Below are 21,093 nucleotides of genomic sequence, written 5' to 3'. Positions count from 1 at the left end.
CGTGTTGTTTGTTTGTGAGTGTATGTGGAGCAGCTTGAGGCGTCTCCCTTCCTCCCCCCACACTCCCCCCCGCGGTCATGACAGCTAATCCATTTGAGTTAGGCGGCCAGACTGGGATGCGGTCCTATTGGTAATTGCTTCTGAAATGAATTACTTGGCCCACAGTGAGGCTGAGGGAGGAGAGGAAATTGTAATTGAACTGCCCATCCAACCCACCTCCCCCCTCCACCCCTACCCTACAACCCCTCATCCTGCCTGTCCTCTCCCTCATTCTTCAAGTTATTACATCTGCAGTGCAGAGAGACATTTTCCATCTGCACACACAAATACACACACTCCTGTAAAACCAATTCTCCCCCTCCCCCACACAACGGCCTCAGCGGAGCGCCTATATTGATGCAGAGTGATTTAGGAGATTGATTGTTCATGGGCGCATGCACACCAGGCCACACTGCACTCTTGTTCATAACACTGGGACAAACACTCTCTTGTATATTGTGTTTGTGCTGCCTCGCCCCAAACACCCTCCCATTCACAGTGCCCTTTAGATGGCCTTTCTAATGCCTAATGGGCTGCAGGACTCTGGAACTGGCACAAACAAAAGTGGTGTTTGGTGTCTAAAAGCCCTGGTTACCCCATGTGCACAGACCGGCACTGTTATTAATAACCTGCCTGTTGCTGATCTGCTGACAGTGAAAAGCCTGATGGATTAAAGATGTACAACTGTTTTAAACTGAAGAAACACATCCAAGCAGCTTTTTCCTCCTTCTTATCTCAGTCATTGTTTATTTTTGCTCTATCTTGTTTTAACCTGTATAGCAGCCAGGCCATGGGGTAGGGAGGGGTAAGTTAACTGAGCTGCCTGCCCCTGCACCCAGCCTGGCATGCACATGTTTTGACTCTTGCCTCAGCACACAATGAGATCTATTTCTGTAAACACTCCAGGGTTATCACCCCACTTCCACTGACTCCCTTCTATTTGTGTCACCCCTGCTCTTCATCCGACCCTTTCACTAACTCGCACAAAATCATGGCGGAGAGAAGTAGCCGTCTCGGTGTGAAGAGGAAAGAGAAGAAAGTTGAAAACAAGGCCAGTGATGACAAAGACAAGGATAAGGGGAAGGAAAAGACGGTGAAAAAGCCCGACAGACCAGGGAAGAAGCAGGAAAAGACCCCAGAGCCGCAAAGGGTAGACGAGGAGAAGAGGAATGGGGAAAGTGAAGGAGCAACAGGAGCAGAGGCAAATCAAAATGAGGATAATGGCGAGTTCCAGCCCATAGAGCTGCCTCCGTTTGAGATTGTCACTGGGTGGGTAAGATTCTAAAAACATACTCCCAAAAAAGGTCTTAATGGAATTTAATGTCTAAGCCATATTTGTCATGTTTAGTGTCTTATCCTTCTATTAATGAATGTTATTCACCTGATTCTAGTCAGTAAGCACTGAATGACTGCGATGACTTGCACTCTGTGTCTTCCTGAGCACATTCATAAGAACAAAAATGAGTCACACCCCAGTCACTGACACTGACGTCTGCTGTATCATTTAGCCCAGCATCTGTTCCCTGGTGACTATTTCAGATCAAAGCTAGAAGAAATCTATTTCTGCTATCATCTGACTCTTTGTTTGCTACAATAAACCCAGGTTAACCCTTGTGCTATCTTACATGACCCCACCCTTACTTTGACGTGTTCTTCCTACCATGATAAAGGTGGAAAGATTTCATGTAATCCATGGACACCAGTGAAGATCACAAATCATTGAAGAAAAAAGGTTCAGAGCACTGTCTAGTGGGTCTAGATGACCCAACTCCCAACGTTAAAGTGACTAAGATAGCACTTAGAGGAGGAGGAACACGCTGTCTTTGAAACTGGATAAAAACAGGATATTAGTGGATGAAATCTCTGAAATATGTAGTAATTGATAATTGTATAATGGTGTTGACATTTTATATATTACCCAAGAAAGTGTTAAGATATCTTCTAGCAAATAAATCAAATAAAAATCTGGTTATTGAACAGACTTGTCTCTCTGTACTTCCCCATCAGGGATCTGATGAGCCCATTCTACTTCAAGTTTCAGTTCAGGAATGTGGAGTATTCGTCAGGGAGGAACAAAACCCTTCTGTGTTTCAGAGTGGACACAGCAGGAGGCAGCACCGAGCCTCTGAGAGGTTACATGGAGGATGAACATGCCACAGCCCACGCCGAGGAGGCCTTTTTTCAACAGGTACGGAAAGCTTGTGAGTCACAGTGACATGGAAAAAAATATATTTTTAAGTACCAAAAATACACAAAACGATTAACTAATTTAAAGACATATAAGTGCTATTCTAAAGTATTCATTAAAATTATGTACCGGACACCCATCTTTTAAAGTTGCAAGATTTTTTTGTTTATGTTTAGAAAAAACAATGTAATATTAATTAACAGATTAATCTGTGTCATTCAAATGTTTTTGCTTACATTAATTTCTAATAATAACGTTGTATGTTTCTGTAGATATATTCTAAGTATTTTTTTAATTTAAATATAAAGAATTGGTTACACTGACATGCATGCATAAGGCTGTTACGATAAGAAGCATGCGCATCAGTGTGACCAATTATTAGAGAAAAAAATATGTTGAACTTCCAGTTTTAGTTTTTCCTAAAGAATATTCAGTTTTTGTTTAATAGCTTAGTCATATTTTATTCACAAATGTAAATTTTTGAAAGAGAGTCCACATTTTTAGTTTTTAAAAAAGGAGTTTAATCTTTCTTAAAAGTGTCTTAAAACATATTTAAAAAATACAAGAATGTCATGAAACCTTTACATTGTTCGTCAATTTGCCTGGACTGATATCATTTTTCTTTACCTTTTAAGTTATGGACACCCTTTATGGGGTTCTTTATTTAATTATTGATGCCTTCCATTCTAATGTTGGCCTCTGCACACAGTTGGAAAATCTTTAAGTTCATTTTATTTATTTGTTTATTTAAATTACTATTTTTTATGATGTTTGTTGTGTAACCAATTACTAACCAATTAATAAAAAAATCCTTTTATATTCATTTCAATTACATTTTATCTATATAGCCCAATATTACAACAATAGTTATCTTAATGGGTTGTTTACTGTCTTTTACAATGTGGAATTACATAACACTTTTGCACTGTTACTTTATTTTGAAGTTTAAAGTTAAATTCATTTGAAAGTTAATAGTTGAATCAGAAACTGTGTTTAGTCAATTTTAGTATTCATACCCCTTGAATCTTTCCACATTTTCTTACATTATGCCTACAAACACTAACATATATTATTAGAGATTTTATGTGAAAGACCAACACAACACGGTATGCAATTGTGAAGGAAAAAGTAAATTATGCATGATTTCATTTTTTTTTTTTAGCAAATAAAAATATCAAGTGCAGTGTGCAAAGTATTTATCCTTCCTGAGTCAATAAAACAGAAAAATATACTTATTTTCGAGGATGGAATTTGAAGAAAATGTGGAAAAGTTCAAGGGTTATGAATACACTGCTGCAACACGCTTCCATCGCTTTTTCAACAACTTTTCTTAATCCTCAATATGACGTAATATCAGTCTCCCTTTTTAACTGCTTTTCCTTAAAGAGGTGTCTTTAAAATATATATTTTTTACCTTGTTGCTTAATTAGATTTAATTCATTTGATTTTGAGAACGCAGGTGCTCTGTGAAGTGGAAGGAGGGGCTTATTATTCAATTCTTGCCAAGAACCTCCCACTGACTTAATTTTACCATATGAAATGATATTTTATTAAAGAGTAAACATTTTAAACATGTATTTGACACAAATGACCATTATAAACAAAAGTTAAACTTAATATTAGAGTACCAAAAATAAAACATTGCACTAAATGCTAATGTATGTATCTACATAAATTACTACATTTCTTTCCAGGTGCTCCCCAACTCTTCCCAAGAGTACGATGTCACATGGTACGTGTCATCCAGCCCCTGTGTAGCCTGTGCCGCTAAGCTGACCTCCATCCTCCAGCAGCGCAAAAAGCTTCGCCTTTCCGTTTTCTGCTCCCGTCTCTTCGATTGGGAGGAACCTGAGATTGTGCAAGGGCTGAAGGCTCTGGTGCAGGCTGGCTGCAAGCTGCAAATGATGAAGCCAGCTGACTTCCAGCATGTTTGGGAAACGTATGTGGAAAAGGAGGACCAGAGCTTTACTCTGTGGGAGGACTGCAAAGAGAACTATGAATACTATTTGGAAAAGTTAGCTGATATTCTCAAATAGAAGTGAGTCACAGTGCTGTATTTGAATCTCACATGTCACTTCTAAATTTCTAGGTCAAAAAAGTTTTTTTCTTCAAAATATTAATGAAGTAACCCAGTTTTTATCTCATTTGTTTTTACTTTTACAAGTTCCCGTTGACTAAATTAGAACCAAGCTTGCTTGTGAAACTTCCGTGGGTTTGAACTTGCAACAACACGTGGCAATATTTTATACTTTGTATTTTAAAAAAATAGGGCGAAAACAAATATTTACATCCTGCGAATTTACAAGATCAAAGCATTACAGTTCAAAACATAAAAAAAAGCTTCCTAAAAGTTATCTTTGCTACCATCTGGTGATTTTTCAAGGAACTGCAGTCAAAGCTGAACAACAACTTTCACTACATAAATATCCACGCATTCATCCCGTGGTTAAATTAAAATGCAGCCATATAAAATAATTAAAATACTTTGCTTTACTAAGTGTGTTTGAAAATAAGTTGAAACAAAGCTACACATAATACAAGCTTACTTCAGAGTGCAATACCAGCTAAATTGAACATTTCCATAAAACCTGTGCATGTGCTGATATTTTAACATCATGGTGATGTGCAATCACCATTTAGGACTCGCGGGCCTGAGAAAGGCAGAAACTGTTGCTTTAGCTCATTTTTTGGAAGGAAATCATTGCACCGCCGTTTTCCGTTCCAGTGGAAACCATCACAGCTAAAATAAACAAAATGAAGAGATGAAAAAATGTGTCAGATATTTGTTGTATATAAAGATGCAAATGATCACTTAGTCTTTTCAACGGGCTACCTTGATCTTCCTGGGTGGTTACCATTAGCTCTGTGCTATCACTTCTGATCAGTCCTATGTCATCGTTTTCTGTTCATAAGACAAGAGAAAAGAAAAACTTATACCTAATAATTGAAAACTTAAAAGAAAAAAAACAGCATATTGCTCATACCCGGAGAGCTACATGCTTTCTTGGTTATTTTAGTATAGTGAAAATGTTGTACTTTCAGGTAATCAATAATGAAGGATGATGCACAAAGATATACAATAAAATAGAAAAAAAAAAAAAATATGTTTTGCTTTTATATTCAATGCATCTCTTGGCATTTCACCTTTTTTGGGTCCTTCATTCAAAGCAGCATCAGTGATATATTCAACCAGTGGGCATGAATTCTCTGCAGCAGAAAGGAGATAACAAGGAAAATGTCAGAAGTTACAGCAAACAATGTCTGTCTGATGCAGAATATAGCTTTCTAGTAAGCTAATTCACAGACCAAGGTAAAAATAGCTATACCAGAATCATCTATTGGGCAGCATGACACGAATGCTCAGAAAGGCAACCAAAGCCACAAGGCTGAAGTGTGAACCCACCAGTATGCTCTAATTGCTTTTTCATTGTGAGAAACAACTCATTTTCTTCTGGTCTCTCTTCAGCAACAACTGTGGGACAAGAAAAAACAAAACGAAACAAGTTGATAAAGACGTCTAAAATAAACGCAAAACATTCACACATTACACTAAATAAGCTTTCGAAACGTCAGACGGAAGTCACACCTGGTTTCCGGATTTTGAAGTAAATGCATCCGAGAAAAGCAAGAATGATTCCAAAGAAGAGACAGCCAGAGACTGAAAGGAGAATCCTCCTTTTCAACACTAGAAGTACAAAACATAAAAAAAGAGAGAGAGAATGAAACAATGGATGCCTTGAATCTCCATCTATAAAGTTCTTGTTCAACTTACAAAGATTCTTGGTTTTGAATGGTGAGCTTTCCACAGAATAGGTTGGTCGTTCGGTACGGATGCCTTTGCAGGTGTAGTGGCTCTGATCTGGGTCATTCTGGGGTGTAACTGTATATTTCTCTGTTGGCACCTCTCCAACTGCGATTTTTTCTCTAAACCTGTTTATTTGATTTATTGAGCTTTACACTTGTCCTTCAAAGACTTACAGAGAGAGATGGGCACACATAAGACTCCTCTGTCTCTTACCAAGTGTAGTTCCACTTGTCTTCTGATTCCTTCACTTTGCACATCAGCACTAAGGTGTCTGTGGAGAAGACCTCTGCCCAGCCCGTCAACAGGATGACTTCAGCCTGTGGGCGCTCTGTAACAAACACAATATTTACTAACGATGACAAACTTCCAACAACAGGGGATGTAGCGGATAGTGAAAAACAGCACCTTTAACTTCAATTTGCATGTTTTGGCTCTTCTGAAGCCTGAAAGAGTCCCTTTCCGCCTGGCATGTATAGATTCCAGTATCTTTAACTTGAGCAGAACTGATGTTGTGGTGGTCATCTTTTTCAAACTTATCACCATCTTTGAACCACAGGAATTTCCATCCAGAGGAGATGTTGACGTCACAGCGGAAGGAGACTGAATCACCAGTGTGCATTAAACTATACTCAGGACTTTGCAGCAGTGTAACATTGGGTGTCGCATCTGAAAGTTGACCACGGTCAAACCCAAAAAACAGGAATTAGAAGCAACACCTTAAGCACAAGAGATGTACTTTAAATGCGAAAAAATTCTTCCTAACCAGGATGAAAAAAAAAGTTACATTTTACATAAGAGTAAGGTCAGAAAAGACAGAAAAAAAATTCTGATGCTGCGTTCATATTGCCCTCGGTAAAGCGCGTTCAAGTGGTCACTTCCAACGAAAAGTCAATGTCAATGCGCATATTTGAACGCTTTGGGCTTCTGCATTCATGCATCGCTATGCAAGTTTTTTAAGTCAGATTTTCAGTCAGTTTTTTGGCTCTACATACCAAAACACATGGCCATTGAACACTCGCTGAACATTAACCAGTTAAACTTTGAGAAATCAGGGACTTTGGTAGCGTCTTTTTTATTTTATGTCACAGAAGTGCCAACCGTTTGAAAATTGATTGAGAAGAAATTAATAATTGTGGATTGTGCCTGGCTGGAATTACAACACTCAGGCCATTATATATCGGAATAGAGCAGTTAAAAAAAGATATATATATTTCCACCGCTTGGACATTTCACAACAAGTCTCTTCCAAAAGTAGGAACATGCTCGTGTACAGGGTAGCGAGAGTCCAGTATGAACACCATATGCTAAAAGCCTGTTCAAAAATCTGCGTTCAGCACATTCTTGAACACGCTTCAAATACATGGTGTGTACCCAAGCATGAGTGTAGTATAGTAATACAATAGGAGCCCGTCTCACAGGACATCATCTGTCTATCCATTTTCTGAACCTGCTTAATCCATTTTGGGGTCAGGGGGCTGTTGTAGCCCATCCCAACTACTGTTGGGTGAAAGTGGGGTACACCCTGAAAAGGTCACCATTGCAGGGTCACACAGTCACATGTCACACATATCACATGCACACCTAATTTAGAATCTCCAATGTAACCTATACATCATGTTTTTGAACTGTGAGAGAAAAACCCACACATGAACGAAGGGAACATGCAAACTCCACACAGAAAAGACCCACCCCGGATTTGAACCAGGACATTCTAGCAGTGAGGTGAGGATGCTAACCACTACTCCCCCATGCACCCCCAAACAGTACATTAAAGGGTAAAATAGAAACTACGGTACAAAAGATCATTTAGAGATCTATGATCCATCCATTAACATAAAAAAAACATGCTAAAGAAGGACAAGGTGACCAGTATGGAACTAAAAATAGAAGCCTTTTGTGCAGCAACAACATTAAACGCACAGGGCCCTGCCCTACTGCTTTTCTTTTGATGTAATATTTTCATCTAGAGAAATTGTTTAATGCTCTGAACAATCCTCATGCAAATTATGTTTTTCTTAAGCTTCAGGCTTTTGCAACACTTGCCATTTTGTAATTTTTTAATATTAAAAAATCAATAGAGTAAAAAAAAATCTAAAAAAAAGCTATACAGAAAAAATATGAGTAAATAACTTACCATAAACCATCAGTGTAACTTTAGAGCTAAAGTTGCTGTGGACAGACCTGTCTTTCAGCTCTGCTTTGCAGGTGTAATTTTGAGTTTTATGATGAGAAGGGTCAGAACGAAAGGAAATAGTTGCTCCATTTGTCCCAATAACCACATCCTTATTGGCCTGAATCATCTTCCCATCTTTGTACCACGTGTATGTCCATCCAGAGCCGAGCAGTATCTTACAGCTTAGTTCAACCATTTCTTTGGGGAAAACATCCAATTGCTTGTTTCTTGGCTTCAGCAACGGTACAGGGATTTCTAATAATAAAAAAGAGACAAAAACAACTCAAACATCCTCTTTGAAGGGCCTCAAGCAAGTATCCATCACCCTAAAAGTTCTCTAAATAAATGAAAAGTTACATTTTTAAAGAATAAGGGATTACACAGAGTGACAGAGGGCTGCAGAAAATGTTATAACACCCCTCTGCTTTAAACCCAATTACCTCCCATTGGCATTTCACAGGCGGGTGCAGTCTGATAAAAATTGGGCATGTTAAAGTAAATTATGTGAGATGTACCATGACCATGATAGTCCAAGTATAAAAAAGTAGAACAGTTAAATCCTGGTTGTTTAGTGCCATCATAACCATAATTTTCAACAGTAGAATTGTCAGGTGATTTAAATAAAAATGCATAAATAGTTTTAACATCTACAGAGTCATTTCAACAGTGTAAACAAACAAAACAAAATGAAACAGGCTCCTATACGTGTCACACAAAAATGTGTTTTTAAGACTAAAAGATAAAAAAGCAAAACAAAAATTTTATTTTGAGTGTTGTAATTGACTGTCCATTTAAAACACCCACCAAAGAAGTCCAAAAAAGTTCCTTTTTTAGTAAAAGCTTTGTCCCTTTCCCTTTAGCAGCTTTGTTATTGAGTTAATGCCCTGTAAATACTACAATGCTAAAAAACAACAACAACCATTTCATTGTTTTACACTAACTTGAAATTACTAACACTGTTTGAAATTTAACAGATTTACGTTTTTTTGCACAGCTGATGAGTTATATCAACACAAACATTTTGACAGGTTTTTGTTGCTTCCTCCGTTTACTTCAATCTTTGTGGGTTTTCCCAGCTCCACCCATATATTGGCTATGCACGCACATGCATTCTCATGCCTCCCTCTGTGTCATGCTACACCACATCCTGTTTCAACAGTAAAGTGACAAAAACAAGGCCGCCTTAAAAACCTGCTTTCTGGAAATTAAAATCGTTAAAACCTAAATTAGGTGTACACATAAAACCATTTTTTTCTCTTCAAACACCGCGGCTATTATCTTTTTTACTTACCTGTGACGTCTTGATGTATTTTATTGCTTTGGAAAATCAAAATGTCATCTCTGCTGGCATTGCACCAATATTCCCCTTTATCTTGCAGACCCAGGTTAATGGTGAGGCTCTCTCCACTGTTAGCTATCACATTACTGTCTTTGTACCACTTATACTTCCATCCAGAGGACACAGAAACCTTGCAAGAGAATGACACATGTTCTCCAACATACATTGGATCAAAAGCCAGATTCTTTGCCAGCTGTGGTTTGGGTAAACTTTCTGGAAAAAAAGGAGATAATTGTATTAATATTCAAATTTACTAGTTGACTTGAGCACAAGCCATGAAACTCACCATAAACTTTCACATATAGTTTTATGCTGAGTTCAGAGCGGACTCCTCTCAGAGTGAGGTGAGCTTTGCAGGCGTAGCTTCCATGGTGATTTCGAACGATCGAACCAATGGTGAGTTTTGAACCTTTTTCATCCCAGATCAAGGATGTGCTCTTTGTGAGCTTCTGGTCATCTTTATACCAAGTGAAGGTCCAAGTCGGATCGTTCACGCCACAGCTCATCTCAACCTTCTCTTTTTCAAACACGTCTAACCAGGGAGTTAAAAGCTTCAGTCTTGGCTTGGGGGGGTCTGTGAATAGATAAAAAAACATCAATTTAAGATGAAAAAGCGAATGCATAAAATCTAGGTGTTAAACAACAACAAAAGAGCACTCACTTATTTAAAATAAAGAATTATGCTTACCAGAGACCTGCAGGGACAGTTTATCACTCTCTTCTGAAAAGTACTGGCCCCTTTTTGCTTTACAGAAGTACTGTCCACCGTTGGAGTGACTGATGCTATCCATCTTGTAAATAGGGCTGTTGGCTCCAGGAATTTCCGTCCCGTTAAGGTACCAGATGTAATTCCAGTCAGTGGCAAGTGTGACCTCGCAGTTGAATTGAATGGATTCACCAGGGTACATCTTTTCAAAGGTTGTACTTTTGTTTAAATTTGGCTTAGCCTTTTCCGCTGTTCATATTAGGAAAAAAAACACAAAAGTGGATGGTTTAAAAAAAATACTATAAGCATTGATCTTAAAAGTGAGGTGTTTAGATTATAGTGTCAGAGTTTAACTTTGCAATGAGGATTTGGGCCTGCATGCCTTTAAAAATGTAAAAAAAAAATTGAAAAGGTATTGTGTTTTTAAAACTTTTAAACCTCAAATAGGTTAAGTCATTTTTTTTGTGAGTTTTTTTATTATTTAAACCGTTATTGTTTTAGCTTTTGTGCCTCCAAATAAAAAACATGTTGTTTAATTCTTGAAATTCAAAGACAATTTGTTATTAATTAATACAAATACGTAGAAAAATGCACAGTTATGGTCTACATTCATGTAGTAACACCCAGTATACAGCCGGGCAAAAAAGTATTTAGTCATTCACCAATTGTGCACGTTCTTCCATTTAAAAAGATAAGACAGGCCTGTAATTTCCATCATAGGTATACCTCAACTATGAGAGACAAAATGAGAAAAAACAAATATCCAGAAAATTACATTGTCTAATTTTTAATAATGTATCTACAAATTATGGATGAAAATAAGTATTTGGTCATCTACAAACAGGCAAGATTTCTGGCTATCACAGACCTATAACTTCTTTTGTAAGAGGAGCCTCTCTCCTCCACTCATTTCCTGCATTAATGGCATCTGTTTGAACTGGTTAGCTATAGAAAAGACACCTGTCCACAACCTCTAACAGTCACACTCCAAACTCCAATATGGTCAAGAGCAAAGAGCTCTCTAAGGACACCAGAAACAAAATTGTTGACCTAAACCAGGCCGGGAAGACTGAATCTGCAATTGGTAAGCAGCTTGGTGTGAAGAAATCAACTGTGGGTGCAATTATTAGAAAATGGAAGACATAAAAGATCACTGATCCCTCCATCTGGGGCTCCCCGCAAGATCTCACCCTGTGGGGTCAAAACGATCACAAGAACAGTGAGCAAAAATCGAAGAACCATACAGGGGGAACTAGTGAATGACCTGCAGATAGCTGGGACCAAAGTAACAAAGGCTTCCATCAGTGACACACTATTCCACCAGAGACTCAAATCCTGCAGTGCCACATGTGTCCCCCTGGTAAATTTAATTAAGATGCAGGTCTGTCTAAAGTTTGCCAGAGAGCATTTGGATGATCCAGAAGAGGATTGGGAGAATGTCCTATGGTCAGATGAAACCATAAAATAACTTTTTGGTAAGAACTCTACTTGTCGTGTTTGGAGGAGAAAGAATGCTAAGTTGCATCCAAAGAACAACATACCTACTGTAAAGCACGGGGGTGGAAACATCATGCTTTGGGGCTGTTTTTCAGCAAAGGGACCAGGACGACTGATCCGTGTAAAGGAAAGAATGAATGGGGCCATGTATTATCAGATCAATGAATATGAAAAGTGTCTGGGTCTTTCAGAATTACAATCCAAAACACAGTGCCCTGGTAACAAAGGAGTGGCTTCGTAAGAAGTATTTCAAGGTTCACGAGCGGCCAAGCCAGTCTCCAGATCGCAACCCCATAGAAAATCTTTGGAGGGAGCTGAAAGTCTGTGTTGCCCATCACCAGCCCCAAAACATCATTGCTCTAGAGGAGATTTGCATGGAGGAATGGGCCAAAATACCAGCAACAGTTTGTAAAAACCTTATGAAGACGTACAGAAAATGTTTGACTGCTTTCATTGCCAAAACAGAGTACATAACAAAATATGGAGTTGGACTTTTATCTTTGACCTCATACATTTTTCCCACCATAATTTATAAACAAACTCTTGTAAAATCAGAAAAAGGTTGGATTTCTGATTTTTGTTCATTTATGATTAAAATTGCAGACCTCTCACATCTTTTAAATGGGAGACCTTGAAGTTGTTTGGGTAAAAAATTTGCTTATATATTTTTTTAGCATAAGCCGATAGGTCTCAAATTGATTGTAAAAACAATAAACTCACCATAAATGTTGATATCAACCGAGTTGCTGAGTCCAGAGCTGACCCCTCTAGATTTTAGGAGAACTTTGCATTGATATTTTCCTTTATTGATTTGAGTAACTGAAGGGATGCTGAGTTTTGGCATTTCATAATTCATTGGAACACCATCTTTGTACCAACTGAATGTCCAGTCAGAAACGCCAACTTCACAGCTCATTTCCACTCTCTCACTTTCAAACACATCTTTCCAGTTAGTCAGCAGCTTCACAGTGGGGATAGGAGGGTCTGAAAGACATTTACCACAAAAAACATTTTAAAATGAAAAAATGTATTCACAGAAATGCATCATGAAATCAATTGCATAACAGTGCTGCTTAAAACACGTGTTAAAATTTCACAATTTTTTACAACAAATTGTAAACAACAAATTGACTTGCTTACCAGAGACCTGCAGGGACAGTTTATCACTCTCTTCTGAAAAGAACTGACCCCTCTTTGCTTTACAGAAGTACTGTCCACCGTTGGAGTGACTGATGCTATCCATCTTGTAAATAGGGCTGTTGGCTCCAGAAATTTCCCTCCCATTAAGGTACCACATGTAATTCCAGTCAGTGGCAAGTCTGACCTCGCAGTTGAATTGAATGGATTCACCAGGATACATCTTTTCAAAGGTTGTACTTTTGTTTACATTTGGCTTAGCCTTTTCCGCTGTTCAAATTAGGAAATCAGACAAAATCATTTGTTTTTTAATTAACATTTAGGCAATGCAGAAACAAAGGGGGCCTTGAACGTTATAGTAAATGTTTAGCCTAAAAGTGTTACTGTCTTTATTTATGATAAAAATTACAGAACACTGGCATCTTTTTAAATGGGAGAACTTGCAGTTGGTGACTGACTAAATACTTTTTTGCTCCACTGTATTGTTGTCTAATTTTCAGTAACTGTGCAAACCTTTAATCAATGTGATGATCTTTTAAGTTAGCATACAAGTTGATTAATGACACTCTCCATCAACAAATTATTGGATGAAAAGTTTGCTTTTTCTTGCATTAGTAATTATTTAAGAATCATGACCTTATTATGGGATTACAATCTGTAGAAACTATAAAGTTTCAAAGATAAGAGCAAATTCTTTTTAGAAACCTCAAAATATATTTTATCTAAAGATGACCTTACCTTGTATTGTATTGTATTGTTGACCAATGTAAATAAAACGCAGTTGTTTTGGTAAAAAAAAAAATTGCTTTTATATACGTTTTTAACATAAGCTGATCGGTCTCAAGTTGATGTAGTATTGTAAAACAATAAACTTACCATAAATGTTGATATCAACCGAGTTGCTGAGTCCAGAGCTGACCCCTCTAGTTTTTTGGAGAACTTTGCATTGATATTTTCCTTTATTGATTTGAGTAACCGAAGGGATGCTGAGTTTTGGCATTTCGTAAATCATTGGAACACCATCTTTGTACCAACTGAACGTCCAGTCAGAAACGCCAACTTCACAGCTCATTTCCACTCTCTCACTTTCAAACACATCTTTCCAGTTAGTCAGCAGCTTGACAACGGGGATAGGAAGGTCTGAAAGACATTTACCACAAAAAACATTTTAAAATGAAAAAATGTATTCACAGAAATGCATCATGAAATCAATTGCATAACAGTGCTGCTTAAAACACCTGTTAAAATTTCACAATTTTTTACAACAAATTGTAAACAACAAATTGACTTGCTTACCAGAGACCTGCAGGGACAGTTTATCACTCTCTTCTGAAAAGAACTGACCCCTCTTTGCTTTACAGAAGTACTGTCCACCGTTGGAGTGATCTATGTTATCCTTCTTGTAAATAGGGCTGTTGGCTCCAGGAATTTCCCTCCCGTTAAGGTACCACATGTAATTCCAGTCAGTGGCAAGTCTGACCTCGCAGTTGAATTGAATGGATTCACCAGGATACATCTTTTCAGAGGCTGTACTTTTAGTTACATGTGGCTTAGCCTTTTCCGCTGTTCAAATTAGGAAATCAGACAAAATCATTTGTTTTTTAATTAACATCTAGGCAATGCAGAAACAAAGGGGGCCTTGAACGTTACAGTAAATGTTTAGGCATATAGCGCTACTGTCTTAATTTATGATGAAAATTACAGACCACTCGCATCTTTTAAATGGGAGAACTTGCACAATTGGTGACTAAATACTTTTTTGCTCCACTGTATTGTTGTCTAATTTTCAGTAACTGTGTAAACCTTTAATCAATGTGATGATCCTTTAAGTTAGCATACAAGATGATTAATGACACTCTCCATCAACAAATTCTAGTTTGCTTTTTCTTGCATTAGTAATTATTCCAGAATCATGACCTTATTATGGGATTACAATCTGTAGAAACTAAAAAGTTTCAAAGATAAGAGCAAATATTTTTTATGAAATGTCAAAATATGTTTTACCTAAAGATGACCTTACTTTGTATTGTATTGTTGACCAATGTTAATAAAACATAGTTGTTTTAGTAAAAAAATTGCTTTTATATAGTTTTTAACATAAGCTGAAAAACAATAAACTCACCATAAATGTTGATATCAACCGAGTTGCTGAGTTCAGAGCTGACCCCTCTAGATTTTAGGAGAACTTTGCATTGATATTTTCCTTCATTGCTTTGAGTAACTGAAGGGAAGCTGAGTTTTGGCATTTCATAATTCATTGGAACACCATCTTTGTACCAACTGAACGTCCAGTCAGAAACGCCGACTTCACAGCTCATTTCCACTCTCTCACTTTCAAACACATCTTTCCAGTTAGTCAGCAGCTTCACAACGGGGATAGGAAGGTCTGAAAGACATTTACCACAGAAAAAAAGTATTAAAATGAAAAACTGTATGGACAGAATTGCATCATGAAATTGTTATTCAATTGCATAAAAAAAGCTGCTAAAAAAACTTGGTTGTATGAATTTCACTCCCTTTAAGGTACCACATGTAAATCCAGACACTGGTATTTCTGACTTTGCAGTTTAATTGAATGGATTCACCTGGGTAAACTTTTTCAAAGGTTGTACTTTTGGTTGAATGTGGGTTAGACTTTTCCACTGTTCACATTTGGAAATCAGACAAAATCACTTGTGATTTTGAAACACAGATATAGTGGGTCTTTCCATTTAGCATTTATAAGCCAAGTGACTCAAGTATCTAAAAATTAAACATTTAGAAAAATGCAAATCAGATGCTACATTCTCCTGTGTGCTACCTACCAGTCATTTGGCTCATATTATTTTGATGCAGTTGAAACATGATTAAAATAAATGGATACAATCTAAGTTAAAATCTCACAATGCAGAAACAAAGGGGGCATTGAAACTTATGGTATGGTCGCTGTCTTTAGAGCTGAGGTTTCTGGACTCAAAGGTGAACTTTGCAGGTGTAACTTCCTTGATGAGTGACATCCCTGATTCTTAGTAATGCTGTGTCTTCTAGCAGATTATTTCCATTTTTGTACTATCCAGTCAGAGAAATGAAACTGACTGTAGAATCTGACTGACTCCTCAAAAACATCTGACCAGGAACTAGCTGTTTCAGTGTTGGTTTAGGCAGCTCTAATAATGTATTAGAGAAAGAAATTCTTGAAAAAGTCAGGGTTGCATTGTTTTTGCACACTTTTGTATTTAAATAAAAAATGAGAAATATCAAAAATACCTAAAAAAAGAGAAAAACATTTGTGAATAGGGGCAAAAAACAAACTTACCTTTAACTTTGATTTCAAGGGTGTTACTGTCTTTAGTCGAGATACCCTTGATCTTGTGTTCACCTCGACATGTATAAACTGCTGATGTTTCTGTTGTGATTGTAAGTTTCGAACCTTCTTCAGACAAAAATAAATCCGAACCACTTATTTCTAAGTGATTTCTGTTCCACTTGATATTCCAGTCAGAGCTGCCATCGATGGTACATTTTAACACCACTTTCTCGGTGGAGTATGGTTCTGAGAAGGGAGACTGCAGCTGCAGGTTGGGCTGAGGAGGCTCTGAAAAATGTATTTGAGATAAAATATGTCACACTTCACACGTGGCTTTATAATAAAAAATGAAACAAGGGCAAAAGATGTTACATGACTGAGTCTCACCAAATACAGCTGTGGGAAGAACTAGAGTTGTTGAAGCATTGCCAGAAAAAATAAAGAATAAAAAAATTTGTTAGATTAAATAGTCCGCATTACAGTTTCCTCTTAAACAAAGAAAAGCTAAAATTGAAGATTTACATAGACAATCTACTGAATATGGAGAAAAAACAAAATGTACTTTTTTAATTTTAGGAAGGGCTGTTGCAATGGCAACTGTGTAGGCATATATTCAAATGGGATATTTGCTTGAATTCAAAAACATTTTATCACATTTTTTGCTTGAATTTATCTATCTTTAACTTGCAAAACCACTAGACTGAGTAGGAAGTCCAGCCATGTGCAAACATGATGAGATAAAAGAGCGTGGAGTGCATTTGCGATGTGAGAAGTTGCAAACTAATCAAAAGAAATTACTTCTCGTTTCTTCTACCAACTTTCATTATGAAAATTTTTTCTAACCATGGTAACAAAACCCAAAGCTGACGTTTTAATGGTTCAAATGTCCAGGTTTATGAGAAGTCTACATTCTACCAGCAATATTAGATGTTTTGTGCTTAAAAGAGTTTTTTAACAATTTAAAACAATGCTCATTAAGATTCTAAGTACGAATTCAATATATTTTTCATTTAAAAATGTGTCAGACTTGTTTTCCTACCTGTGTTTGAGTCCTGAGCTGCAACAGCAGCGGACAAATCTGTCAAACGACAAATATAGAAACTTGTGAAACAGAGAATCTGAGCAAACAACGATACAATTCATTTAAATAAATAAATAGTTAAAAAGGTAAAAACAGCAGAAGACTTACAAATGACACCTAGCACTGTAACAAGCCACATTTTCCATCAAGCCTTGATGTGCTTCCGAGTTGAATCATGCATCTGCCGCATTGAAAGGCTCAGAGAAAGAAACCGATGCAGTCAAGATGGGCGTGAACAAAAAGTCATTTTAGAATTCACCTCAGGACTGCAGCTTTCCTGTTGCCCCTATTATTTGTGGTAATGAAGCAACAGGAAACATGTTTGTTAACCACACTCAGATACATGCACACATACAGCTTTAACTGCTGTTCAGTCCTGAAAAAAGGAAACACAATTTAAAGAAGTTATTGTGCTTGTAAAAATGACAGCATAAAACAGTGATATCTCATAATAACAGATAAACGGTTTGAATTTTACATATTTGTTGTTAACAGCGACTCACATTCCATTTGGTGCCTTACATGAACACACGAACAAAAAAAAAGTTTCAGTTTTGTTTCAAAATAAGTTTCAAAGCTTACTTCAAAGTAATGGAAACGGCAGTACTTTGAAAGACAACCACAAACATCCTTTTGCATTCAGCTGAAAGCTGCTCTCCAGAGACATGAATTTGAATAGGTATTAAAACTTTGTAATAGGTATTAAAACTTTGGCCTTGTGTATAGTTTTTAGTGAATTGTAAAATGTGTTGTAAAATGCTAAAATGCTAATAGAATTGACGGGAATGCATATTATCCTATTTTGTTTTCAAGCACCACTTCCTGCTTGTTTGAGAAGACCTTTGAGACAGGATACAGCAAGTTTCTGTTCCTCCATGAATTTTTAAATGACACATGAGGAACAAAGGTGTGATCCACTCCAGACAGTATAAAAAAAAGCATAAAAAGTAATGAAAGTATGTGAATTTATTTAAAAAGGATCAAACCCAATCACACCAGGTCACCTGGAAAATAGAAAACTATCAGATGTATGGCGCTAACACTTCCTGACAGATTTCTTAGTTTTTGGTGAGCTCAAGAAACACTTTAGACTAAAATTAGGGTTGCAGCTCATCCACTAAAAATAAGGACATTGTTTCACTTCTAGTTTTTTAAGTATTAATCCCAAACCTCAAACGTTGCCAAATTAGGCAAGAGAAGATACTGAGACACTCAACATCAATTTTGTAGATTTTCACAATGAGTTAAGATAATGCCCGTCAAAGCATTTAACAATAGGATAATATATTGAAGCTTTGGTGCAATTTCCATTAGGAAAATCTACCTCGAAGTTTTGCTGGGTTGTTACACCGTTATCAATTAGACCTTCTAAATAACCTCCCGTCTTCTCAGCCAATCACAAACAATGTTTTCCTTTAAACTTCTGAATGACTGGATCTCTGCATTCTACCTCTCCCGTCTCATCTTCTTCTAATGTTTTCCGGCATACTGCACTCTGCTCGAGTTGAAGCCTTCTCTTACTTAGATAGCTGGTTATTTGCCCCACACGAGTCACAAATACAGGGGACCTCAATAGCTATCAGGAACTGGTAGTGGACCCAAAATGCGCCAAAAAGAGCGCTGGTTTGATGACGAGAAATCAAACATCTAATAAAAAAATAAAAAATAAAAACTTGAACAAGACAAAACCCATGGCAAACCAAAAAGGTGACCCAGTAGAACAGATGACCTGAACAAAAAACCAGATACTTAAAATGGTTGATGGTATTTAACTGAACTGAGGGCAGCTGTGAATCATGACAAACCTTAAATGGGTGTGACCGAGGGACAATTCAAAACAGAACACGACACGACCAAAAACCATGGCATAACTGACAAAAACCAAACCAAATTTTACAATTTTACATAGCTGACCATCTTTGGATTAATATTTCCATTAAATTTTACTTTTTGCTAAGTTTTGCTTTTCCCAGGAAGTCACTAAAAGTTTAGCTTTAATTTTGATTGGTTAACATATTAAGACAAGAATTACTATGGAAAGTAAACACTTTTATGAACTGAACACTTAGTTGAGTAATTATTTTAAAGTATTTATTTATATTGCTGTTAAATACTTCAGAGTTTAGCGAAAACAAAACAGATTAAAAGAAACAGAAGAGAGCACCAGCGCTTCTTTCATTTAACCTTGTTATTTGGTGCAATCAGATTATGGTAAGTAGATATAATGTTCCTTAAAAAACAAAAATAAATTTGTTTTTTCAGCTTTTTTTTTTAAACTTCCTTTTGTTGTAAAAGTGAAAACGTTTTACCCTGAACAAGAATTGTCCAGATTAACCCTCCGTAAAAAGGCCCACCAATGTACAGCTTTAGTGTCTGGGTGTGGATTTTCAGAGATTCTTTGTCAGCAGCAGCTGGTGGAGTCCTCAGCTGCTGCTGAGAGTGTGTGATGTCATCAGTTTAGCTGTTACCAGGTAACAAACATAACATCCCAGAGCTCTGGAGAATTCGAGCATCTTTCTTTTTTTTTTTTTTATTCACTTCCGGCTTTTCAGGTTTCAGGCTCTAAAATTAAAATAAAAAATAAAAATGTGGACTTTTTTTAAGCAGACGTTAAAGAATGACAAATTCCTGTTCAGCAAGCACATTTCCTATTATGGGATTACAACGTAAACGAAATGATCTGCTGATCTCCGGTAATTTCAAAGATCTCCTGTCATTTGATAGAGATGTTCAAAAAAGGATGAAAAAAGTTAGAGTAAACGCCCTATGAAGACACCTATTAAAGTATTCATGCTTGGAAAAAAAAAAATCACAGCTGACAGAGGAATTAACGAACAGAAGCTAGGGTGATATCCTCTGAGCTCAGCCTGTTTTCTGTTTAACTCTGGGGGGAGCTCGATTCATTCCTTCAGCCTGTTTTCTGGTCCAACAGTTTAGCAGCCACAGCTCTGTAGCTTTATTTAGTAAACTATCATCTCCCATGGATGATTGTTGTATCCAGCCATTGCTATGAAACAGCTGCTTTTCATTCTTAGTCTCCATAGGAGAAGGTTTCCAGAGTTATGGAGGACACCCTGCCTCGCCCAGCACAGTTCTGATCCATCTGTCCTCAGGTATCGCTACCAACTGGCTTGATCTCCAGTATGCGAGCTCGAGAGAGAAATAAATTAAAATCTCACTTGAGCTCTTTGTTGTCCAGAGTGCTCAAGAAAATCCACAATTTTTGAAATATATAATGATGTTCTTTAGGTAACCCTCAAGTTTATAGACTGCATTTTGTGCACAAATGGCACACATTTTTATCAAAATGGCCACCATTTGGATTTTTCTCCTGGCTCACATGCTATTATGAAAGACGGAATTCTAAAATACATCTATGCCAAATTCGGTGCTTGTACCACTAAATTGACGATTTGACTGAAATATTATCGTAACCTGCTCGGCTAATTGTCTAATTTCCCAATTTCTAACAGTCAAGCTACATGCATGGAGCCTGCACTTATAGCTTGAACAGCACTTCCTGGGCCACTGCGGATTGCACTGGATTTAAGGGTGTGGGAAAAATTAAAAATATTACCTGTGTCTCGTACTTCACCCTTATTTACCCACACGTGTGGAATAGCTTAGGAGTTTGCTACGGCCTGTCTCCTGCAGCATGCCTGTATAAAAAATGAAGCATGAACATTTTTCTATAGGGGCTAACAAGTGGTTTACGACCTTGATATTTGTGCTGGTCACCTGCGTGGCCCATACAGATTTGCCCATTTTTTGCCCGCAGATAGCCTGCATTCGCCCCCAAGGGACCAAGGCTTTACATAAGCAAAAGAATTGAGACAGTGACA

The 21,093-nt window shown here is 37.2% G+C and overlaps 2 protein-coding genes across 3 annotated transcripts; one reads left to right on the top strand and one right to left on the bottom strand.

Moving 5' to 3' along the window:
- The first annotated feature begins 922 nt into the window (after positions 1-922).
- apobec2b (apolipoprotein B mRNA editing enzyme, catalytic polypeptide-like 2b) lies at positions 923-4,998 on the top strand. Its single transcript, XM_004070720.5, has 3 exons — positions 923-1,308; positions 2,047-2,227; positions 3,922-4,998. Exons 1-3 carry the CDS (start codon positions 1,031-1,033, stop codon positions 4,261-4,263), a joined length of 801 nt encoding a protein of 266 aa, XP_004070768.1. The 5' UTR covers positions 923-1,030; the 3' UTR covers positions 4,264-4,998.
- LOC101155195 (Fc receptor-like protein 5) lies at positions 3,753-17,537 on the bottom strand. 2 transcript variants are annotated; one of them, XM_023956612.2, is made up of 21 exons: positions 17,360-17,537; positions 17,210-17,248; positions 16,558-16,578; positions 16,180-16,458; positions 15,007-15,270; positions 14,181-14,447; positions 13,761-14,024; positions 12,888-13,154; positions 12,468-12,731; positions 10,233-10,499; positions 9,831-10,118; positions 9,497-9,757; positions 8,167-8,460; positions 6,438-6,698; positions 6,246-6,360; positions 6,000-6,157; positions 5,814-5,912; positions 5,631-5,699; positions 5,372-5,434; positions 5,061-5,129; positions 3,753-4,967 (listed from the first exon to the last, which is right to left on the bottom strand). In XM_023956612.2, exons 1-21 carry the CDS (start codon positions 17,388-17,390, stop codon positions 4,903-4,905), a joined length of 3,705 nt encoding a protein of 1,234 aa, XP_023812380.1. In that variant the 5' UTR covers positions 17,391-17,537; the 3' UTR covers positions 3,753-4,902. The 2 variants fall into 2 exon arrangements, with proteins under 2 accessions (XP_023812380.1, XP_078806008.1); XM_078949882.1 differs by having other exon boundaries at positions 4,465-5,129.
- Between the last annotated feature and the right edge of the window lie 3,556 nt (positions 17,538-21,093).

The sequence above is a fragment of the Oryzias latipes genome, chromosome 7 (genome assembly GCF_053564925.1).
Source record: "Oryzias latipes strain Hd-rR chromosome 7, Olatipes_Hd-rR_3.1".
Taxonomy (NCBI): Eukaryota; Metazoa; Chordata; class Actinopteri; order Beloniformes; family Adrianichthyidae; genus Oryzias; species Oryzias latipes.
Note: the sequence above shows the minus strand (reverse complement) of the source record. Positions and strands in the feature narration are given on the sequence as shown.

Excerpts from the sequence above, each read along its gene's own strand:
- apobec2b (XM_004070720.5), top strand. The coding sequence starts at position 1,031 with ATGGCGGAGAGAAGTAGCCGTCTCGGTGTGAAGAGGAAAGAGAAGAAA. Across the intron at positions 1,309-2,046 it reads CCGTTTGAGATTGTCACTGG|GGATCTGATGAGCCCATTCT; the intron begins GTGGGTAAGATT and ends CTTCCCCATCAG. Across the intron at positions 2,228-3,921 it reads AGGAGGCCTTTTTTCAACAG|GTGCTCCCCAACTCTTCCCA; the intron begins GTACGGAAAGCT and ends ATTTCTTTCCAG.
- LOC101155195 (XM_078949882.1), bottom strand. The coding sequence starts at position 17,390 with ATGTGGCTTGTTACAGTGCTAGGTGTCATTT. Across the intron at positions 16,579-17,209 it reads AGCTCAGGACTCAAACACAG|TTCTTCCCACAGCTGTATTT; the intron begins GTAGGAAAACAA and ends CAACAACTCTAG. Across the intron at positions 9,758-9,830 it reads ACTATATGTGAAAGTTTATG|AAAGTTTACCCAAACCACAG; the intron begins GTGAGTTTCATG and ends CTTTTTTTCCAG.